Raw genomic sequence first — 8922 nt, 5'->3', positions numbered from 1 at the left:
CGACGAGCGGATCGCGAAGCCGGCTGCCTGGGATGGAAAAGGGCCTCCATGGATCGGTGCAAGCCGGCGAGGGACTGGGGGAGTTTGCCTGCTGCCCTCAGGATCAAATTAGCATGCAAAAACTCTCCTCTCGTAACCCTGTGCTGCCCCAGCAGCCATTAAAACACTCCATTTAGGTTGAAACGGGCCAATAAATTACGCGAACCTGCGCGAAACGATGTGAGCGAGGGAGCGGTGGTACCTACAGCCGGAACAGCGAAACAGATTCCCCCCTCAAGATCCCCCAGAGCGGGATTGCCCGAGCCTGGCAGTCTCGAGCGAAGAGCTGACCCGCTTGCTTTACGCACGCTGGTCTGTTTGAATCGCTTCACGTTTTCCCCCGCAGTTTGCAAGAGTCTATAGAAACAAGGCCGGTCTTTTCTTATCCCTCTCCCTCGATTTTTTTTTAATCTTCGGGGCTAAGGTTCACCCCTCGCTCTCCGGAGGCGGCTTTGCCCTGCCTCTCTTTACCCTGCCAACTGGGCTCCGCTCCTCGTGCATTTATAGAGGTGTGAAACTAACCTTCTGTGTTTCACAGCTCCTGCCAACAGCTTTGCCTGAGAGAATTTGTTCTTGTTTTCCACTGCCTTCACGGGCAGTTTCTTCTCAGTTTCCTTCTTTGGGTCCACGCTGACTCCCACTTTGGTGAGAGTGCTGTGAATTAAGGGTTAAGGATCAAGCGGCAAGGAACGGAGAGAATACTTCCTCTCCGATATATTTAGCCAGCTCCGCCGACGGCGACCAAAGATCATTCACACATTCTGTCAGAAAAAAACTTACTGGTAACCGCATTTAGCTGCTGCCTTTGGCCAAGAGGCTTCGCCCTCCGGGTTCGGAGCTCTCTCAGGTGTCGACACCGGCTCTCCCTGTAAAGACGACCAGGGAGCTGCTTTTCCAAAGTCAGGAAGGTATGATGCGCAACCTGCCTGACGCCCATCGATCAGCCTTTTCCTAAAAGCCGTAGAAAAGCTAAGAGGTCAGCCTGGACTAAAACAAATAAAAGAGAAAAGCAACACCTACGGGGATCAACACAATTCAAATTGGCTGCTTCAACGCCTAATCCTTACTGAAAAAATTAAGTAGCGACACAAGGCTCGCTCCGCTCCTCAAATCCTCCTCCTGGTATTTATCGCTCCCAACTTTTCAGCTCACCTCACCGTCAAAGCCATGAGGTGACTGCCCGTCCCAACACCGACCCCACGAGGGAGGCAACGCGTTCGTCTCCGGGCGCGCGTGCTCCAAGCTTCGCCCAAAAAGACGGCGGCTGTGCCGAAAAGCTCGCAGTGGGGCAAGGCGGGACGCAGCTGAAACCTCTGATGAGGCGGAGATGCTGGAGCAGCTTCTCGGACGGGATAAGGAGGAGCTCGGTCTGTTTTTAAGGCGCGCTCGCCCTGCACACACACGTCCAGCCGTACCGGACGAAGGGAGGCCCATCAAACCCCGCGCTTGCTAACGAGGCGCCAGCAGGGTCACGAAAAGCCTCTGCAGACCATTGAAACTGGGTGCAGCGGAGGCAAACCGACCTAATTTTAAAGGCTGTTTGTTTGGAAGCCTAACCCTAGCTTTTCACTGCTTTGTTCTGACTCTATTTCCACCGACCAGGCGACAGAACCACAGGCTGGAGCGTCACCGCTGCGCCAGCTCTTGTGGACAAACATCAGGCCGGGAATTTCCCATCGTATTTGAAATCACGTTCGGTTTGGGGCTTTTTTTCCGCCCTCCTCCGAACACCTGCAAACCCAAACCTCTCACACCTTCCTCGGAAGCGACGCGCTCAAAGTCTCCGACCGCTTTAGGACTAGCGGCGCTCGGAGACCATCCCTTATTTCTTTCCCGAAGGATCCGGCAGCTCAAACCTGAGAGGCTTCGCAGCCCGAACCAGCCTGCTCACATTGAATTATTCGATGGACGGCCCAGGAGTGCCATCCTGTGGCTACCGGAAAGCTCGCTGCACCCAGCGAGACACGGACCCGCACGCCGCAGCGTTCGGCTCCGTATCGAGCCTTGTTACTTCGTTATATCTGAATATAAAAAATAAATAAATCAGTAAATCTTCAAGTGCTGTCAGGCCAGCGGGGTCTGCCCAGGTGAAGGAGCAGAAAACCCCGTAGCTGTTCATGCGGCAGCGGGTAAAATTCCTGTGCATCCATGCATATGAAGTTCTTACGCTCGAGAGCACGTTAAAATATTCCAAGGCGTGTTTATCTTGAAGATACATGTTTTCATGACTGTTTGACCTAAAAAATGAAGGAAAAAAGCTCCGCGCTCACACATCAACGTTGGTTTTACTGTTAAATTAATGCCTCTTGGTAGCATCAATCGGATGTTAGACCAGAGAAAAGGCTAAATCAAACCCACCGGCTCGACATTCCTCTTATTAGTTGGGAAGAGCACTGGATAGATCCACCACCTTTAACTGGTACCCACTGGGTTTTGTCACTGTGGTGACAGAAATCCTTAGTAACAACACGTGGGTAAACCCTCAGTAACAACTCGCAGGTGCAAAACCGCCTTCTTCACGTTTTAAAAGAATACCAGCCAAAATTTCAAGCGCGCACGAGCCATTTTGCAAGCTGCTCCGAGACGCAACGGCTAAACAAAAAAAAAAAAATAAAAAAGGAAATGGAAAGGGGAAAAGCTTCTCGTGAGACGAGTATGTAACTCCCTGCCTCCCTCCACCCCATCACCGAGCAGTTCTACAGTTTAATTCATCGCAAGGTCTCAGCTACGGAGCCATAGGATCTGACAAATAAAGAAAACAGCCTGAAACCACCAACCAGCTATAGCCTGAAGTAAGAAAAAGAAATATATTAAAAAATAATATTAAAAAAACCTGCATTGGTAATGCTTGAGATATAACTTAGCTGCTCTTCTCAGAACACGAGCTCCTGGTTGTAACTCATTAACTCCTACAAGGCAACGCAGCACCGGCACTGCTCAGCTTTATTATTTGCTGACCAGTTTTGGTCCCCTCCTCGTGTCCACAAACTCTTTCACTGATGCTAAAGCATCCTCGAGAACTCACGCTTTCCTCACTGAAAACTTCAAAGCAGGAGGCAAAGAAGCCGGCAGGTTCGGTAAACCTCAAGAAAACACCAACCCACTACGTTTAGGAATCCTCAAATCATTCCAAGCTCCCCCTGATTGGAGATAAAAAGCTATTTTTCTAGCACTGACCTGCTCTCAGGACTGTTCTACCCAATGGAGCCAAGTCTCCAGGGGCACCAGGTGAAAGCCAGCGCGTCTGCCCAGGTGTACAGAATTTCTCCCCCCTGCAGGTACCAGCAAGGGAGAAAGCAGCTCAGACGTCGAGAAGACTCAAAAAAAGAGAGCAATTCAAATGGCATTTCGAACGGGGACGTTGAAAACCAGCCAATATGCAATTGAAGAGACAAGGAAGAACATTTCCTTCCCTCTGAGAAGACAGAAGCAAAAGATTTGAAGTAACTGGCCGAGATCCAAGACATTAAACTCAACAAAACTCGTGCAAAGTTCTGCGAAGCACTTTTCTAGACAGACCCTCCGTGACTGAATGAAACCACCCAGCCCCTTCCCCTCCTTCTCCGCAAAAGGATATTCTGTATTCGTTCAGTTCTTTCAGCTCTTCCTCTCTTCGTTGCTTCTCCAGGAGCTCCTGCTGCCGAGAAACCTCGTCGAGGAAATGTGTCTCGTCTTCGTCCAAGCCTCTCACCATGTTTTCTGAAGAAAGGAAAAGAGCACGTGTCAATAAGGTAAAAACTGCTCTGGGGTGGAAAAAAATTGGCAGAAGGTCACCGGGACCACGGGGAGGAGGGTCCGGGGTGACCGAGGGAAGGGTACAAAGCAAACCCTGCAAGCTCTCTGCTGAATTCTGTAATTAAGGGGGAAAAAATACTTCCCAGTTAATGAAGCTGATTAATTCTCCCCGTAAATCTTGCCTCAAAATGGAAGTACCTTTTCTTAAAGCAAACAATTAGTAACTTAACTGAGAGTAACATCTGGTTAAAGAAAAAAAATAGATGCAAATAACTTGCAAATAAAAATAAATCCTTCCTAATCACGCAGCCCCACTCCAAGGAAAGTACATCCTACAGCTGGAGGAGGTTCTTTTATTTTCCATTCTGCAGATATTCGATGTCCCTCCATCGAATGATCTCGTTAGAAAGGCAAGAAAAAATGATTTCTTTTTTTAAAGAGCCCAAGTCTCGCTGTTCGCAGTCATCCCCAGAAACCTGCACCCAAACATCTCCTTTAGCCTTCATTAGAGCTTAACTCCCTCAGAGGATCTGTATGGTTTTTACGGGAAGTTGCCACACTGTTTGTCATTTTTGCCCACCTCATCAAGCCCTGCTCACTTCATTGGCAGAGTAAGAAATTCGTTTACACTGAGAACTGCCTTCGACAGAGAAGCTTAAGAAATCCACTATTATCTGAGGTGACTTTTTAAAGGCTGAGCCTCCCCCCACCCCCGCAAAAAAAAAAAAAAGACTCCTCCTCTTTTTAGTTACCGTAACTGTTCAAAAGTTGAAAGTTGCATTTTAGAGAAGACTAAGATTTTCAATTAAAGTGCTCCGGCATTCAACCATAATTATTTTACTTTGGGAAGGAAGACATTCTTGCAATGCTGAATAACTGAGCAGAAAGAAGAGCTGCCAGTCTGCAGGCAAAAGGTTCAGAGTAGCAAAGTTTGTGTGTGCTTCCACAAACACAACTCTTCAGCGTTCGGCGTTTCTCCTCCCAAACCCCACCTTCAAAGTAAAGTTCTGCTGTGCCGCGCTCACCAGAGAAATTCGAGACAGAATCCGGCTGGGCAAACCGGAGTCTGAGGGTAAAGCTTCCAGCTGAAGAGCCCAAACTGATCAGAAGCCACCTCAAAACGAAGTCCTGCGGTGTCATCCTCACTTCTCTCGAGAGAAACCAAACAGCTCCCTTGTCCCCCAATAATAATAATAATAATAATCTCTAATTCTAATAAGCTGAGCATTCCCTGGCTCTCGTCAAGGCCTCTGCACTCAGCAGCGCTCACACAGGCGACGCCAGGCAAAGGACTTGTCTACAAAGCCAGAAATTCACACACCGGTAGAAATGAGGTTTCACTTTCACTGGAAGAGTTAAACATCTACTTTCTGAAGATTACTTCTCCCAAACAGTTTTCTTGGAGCCTCCGATCACTTTTGCATCAACTAATCGCCATCTGGGAACGGAACGGCTGCCGGAACAGGGTTTCTTCTCATCGATTCAAATGGAACGGTCTCGCGTCCCAACGCGAGCTCAAGGGTCACAAAACCGTGTTCCATTTCCACTTTTCCACGGACTGGTATCAGGGTTTGGCTGGTTTTTGTTTGTTGGGTTTTTTTATTTATTTAATGTGTAGTATTCTACACTTTACAAGAATGAAGCTTCACAACTGCAGGCAACTTCTGAATTTTGCACGTGTCATCTTGGTGGCCAGAACCGTACAGTATCTGCAGGAACCTCTACCACCCTTGGAAAATACAAGATTTCAACCCTACTCTTCTGAAGCCTCCTCTCTCAGAGAAGAGGACAAGACACCCAGGTCTGGCCCTCAGGCAGCCGTTGCGTACAGCTGCGGCACGCTGGGGTTTGGTTCAAAAGAGTAAGTGGCGGCGCTTACTGAATTTAAATTGCTCCTCAAACTCCTGCTGCTTCTTTTCTCTCTGCTCCTGGAGCCTTTCGTACAACGACCGCGGGTCGTACGCCTCCTCCGGGCATTCTGAAAGGAAGGAACAAATCAGGAAGTGAGAAACACAAAAATCACCACAACAGTTCTTAATTCCTTCAAGTAAAAATCTCTTGAACTTGCACAATGTAGGCTATGACCTTTTAGTTCTCTTTCCTGGGAAATATTCTCTGATCTCTTTCCTACAAATCATTAAGATCTATCCCATACCTTCTGGATCCTCAGGTTTTCGGACCTTTTCCCATTCTTCTTGCCTTCTCTTCCGCCGCTCCTCTAGCTCCGATTCGGACACAAACCTCTTGTTAATCACCAGGTCAGCAGTACCATCTCCCCCATCCATTGTGGAACAGCCCGTCCTGAAAACATGAGACCGAAGACATACGGAGGCTTTGATTTCACTTGTCAGAGCACGAGACATTACTACTCATCCTGAAAACCACCGCACTTACAAAACTTAGTAGTAAGTACTGATTGAGATACCTACTCACGGCATAACTGGTAAGACTAACCGCACCGCCTGGTACTCCTTCTTTACTCTTTTTCCTAAATTATGTCATCCCCATTTAGTCCTGCTTTTAGAAAAGTCCTATTTTAATGGAGTTTTTCCCCACTCCGCTTTTATTTTTGGAAACACAAAAACAAATTAAAAAACCCCCCACACCTACGCTCGCATCCTTTTATTTCAGTTCTTATGCCTCCGCAGAAAGGATTTGATGCTTTGCCCTCAGGTTCCCCAAGTTCTTCGCTCCCACCCTGGGACAACTTGGGGAAGCTCGGGCGTTCGCTGCGACGCGAACACATCGTTCCCAAACGCTTCGCAGGGAAGTTTCAGAAATGAGCACCCAAACTCTCTAACCTTCAAAAGCACCCTGCACCCCTTGGGCAGGCTTGGGCAGGCTATGGGTGGGGGACATGGATTGGAAAAGGAAAAAAAAGCTTTAATAAAATAATAGCAGCGCTGATAAGGAGATAAGGAGAATAATGAAAAGATTAATTATATACAAAATTGATATCGAACCCCGCTCCCCTCCTGATAAATCCTCACTGATGTTGCAGAATCAGCAGCACCAGGGCAGCCCCAGGCTTAGCAGTGGCAGGAGCTGGATTTGGGAGCTGGATTTGGGAACTCAAGGTGGAGATCAAAGGAAGGAGATCGGACAGAGCCCTCCTCAGACACCGGCTGTTGAAGAAGAAGAGGCCTTAACCCCTCTGATCCCTCAGCTTGACGCTGAATACGACGTGTATGGAATGCAATTCTCCTGCTGGTCACCTGTCCTGTCTGTAACTCCCTGGAGGTGCAACCTTTTACTTCCTTGTGACCCCTCTTACTTCCCAGCACCCCAGCGTGGCACACAAGGGCCAGCAGTGACCTCAGTCACTACCGGAGCAAGTACCAGCCAGAGCCTTTCTGCACCCACGTCCCTGGCAGTAACTACAAACACCAGGTGTTATCACTTCTAGCAACAGGTAAAACCACATCGTCATCTTCAGAAAGTGAAGGGACTGAGCAGGAAAGTGAACAGAATTGGTAGTTTTAGCCCCAAGCAGGACCCCTCAGCACACACTCCACCCGCCCTCTGCTCCAGCACCGAGCACTCACCACATCCTTGTTTCAACCCTCGGCGCAGGGTGGGACGTTCCAAGGATCTGCCCTAAGCAGAAAACTCACCTGGAAGCCCGGGATGAACCCACCGTTTGTGCCCGGCTGACGTGGCTCACTTACTCTGCCAGCTCCACGTTCCAGCAGGAGGCATTAACGCCTCTTTGGGATTCCTACACCAAGCCTGCACGCACAAGAACAACCTAAGCACAGCACCCATTCAAAATCACAGTAACCCTCAAGCTTTTTCTTACAGTTTCTTCTTATTTCCTTGGTATAATTTCAGCAAGAGCTTCAAGAACTACAGACAGCTGCTCCCTGCACTACCAGGTCGTATCCATTTATCATCTCAGCCTTCAGTTCTGGAAGGGAACGCGGAAACTTGCTCCTCCCAGGATGGGGGGATGCAGGAACCCAAATAACAGAAGGAACCAGTTTATCGTCGTACCACAAGGAAATGCTCCTGCAGGAAGCAGAGTCCTGAAATTCTTACTGAAATTAATGTTTTTTTGTGAGTGACTGGCATACAGACGACAAACTGAGGTCGCAAGACAGGCCCAGGTTAGAGCACTAGAGAGAGAATACAGCTGGATGAATCCTTAAAATGGAAATTATCAAAAGTTCTCTTAAGGGAAGAACAAACAGAGCAAGGGCTGATGATTTTATTTTGTTTTTTTACTTTTCTTCCTTCCTAACAAAAAACACCTCACCCTACGACAAGTGCACTGTCCAGAAAGCACAGAACACCCAAGTGTCATTTCTGAAGGTGGTTCAAGCACATGAAAATTGAATCTGCCTCCTGAATACAGGTCCTAACCACAAGACCAGCTTCTCTACCCAAGTGCTATTAAAAAAAATAATAAAAAACCCTGCCTCTCAGCTTGTGTCATCTCAACACGAGAGGAAACAAAAGGCTCCAATATAACAGCGACAGAAAGTTGTAAAAACAAACCGAAAGAGAAGGATTCAGCAAGGACATGAGTGCTACCTGGGGACTAAAGCCTTCGACAGCTCTGGCGCAGCCAGTTCACTCACACAACATATTTGAAGATACCTGAAGGGGATTAAGGCTTAATTATGACTTGATATACAGCTACGCTATTTTCACGACAATCCTGGAAATCGGTGTCTGATCAAACATATTTTAGTGACAAGCACATCCCAGGGCACAAGGATGTGGAGGAAAAAACCACAAAGCTCAAGTGCGTCACATTTAAAGCCACCTGCACTTACACAGTTTGCTAATCTCGCTGTATTCTTCGCCCTCCCCCATCTGAAATGCACAGGAAATCTTCCAGATGAGACAAAACATTTGTTTGGTAACTCTGCTCACCAGTAGTTCTGTCTGGCGTCTGTAAAGGACACAAGCTAAAGGACAAAATCACCCAGACTGGAAAAGACCTTTAAGATCATTGTGTCCAACCATTAACCCGGCACTGCCCAGCCCTCGACTAAACCAAATCCCTGAGTGCCGTGTCAACACGACTTTTAAATACCTCCGGGGATGGGGACGCCACCGCTTTCTCGGGCAACGCGTTCCAATGCCCGAGAACCATTTTGGTGAAGAAAGGGTTCCTAGTATCCAATCTAAACCTCCCTTGGT

General features: G+C 48.0%; 1 protein-coding gene across 1 annotated transcript; it reads right to left on the bottom strand.

Moving 5' to 3' along the window:
- Positions 1–199: 199 nt before the first annotated feature.
- FAM192A (family with sequence similarity 192, member A) lies at positions 200–6069 on the bottom strand (the record flags this gene model as incomplete). The annotated part of the gene is made up of 5 exons (XM_009868464.1): positions 5930–6069; positions 5654–5752; positions 3617–3738; positions 562–695; positions 200–241 (listed from the first exon to the last, which is right to left on the bottom strand). Coding segments are annotated over exons 1-5 (527 nt in total), but the record flags the coding sequence as incomplete, so codon positions are not given.
- Positions 6070–8922: the final 2853 nt, after the last annotated feature.

This window comes from Apaloderma vittatum, unplaced genomic scaffold (assembly GCF_000703405.1).
Source record: "Apaloderma vittatum isolate BGI_N311 unplaced genomic scaffold, ASM70340v1 scaffold29344, whole genome shotgun sequence".
Taxonomy (NCBI): domain Eukaryota; kingdom Metazoa; phylum Chordata; class Aves; order Trogoniformes; family Trogonidae; genus Apaloderma; species Apaloderma vittatum.
Note: the sequence above shows the minus strand (reverse complement) of the source record. Positions and strands in the feature narration are given on the sequence as shown.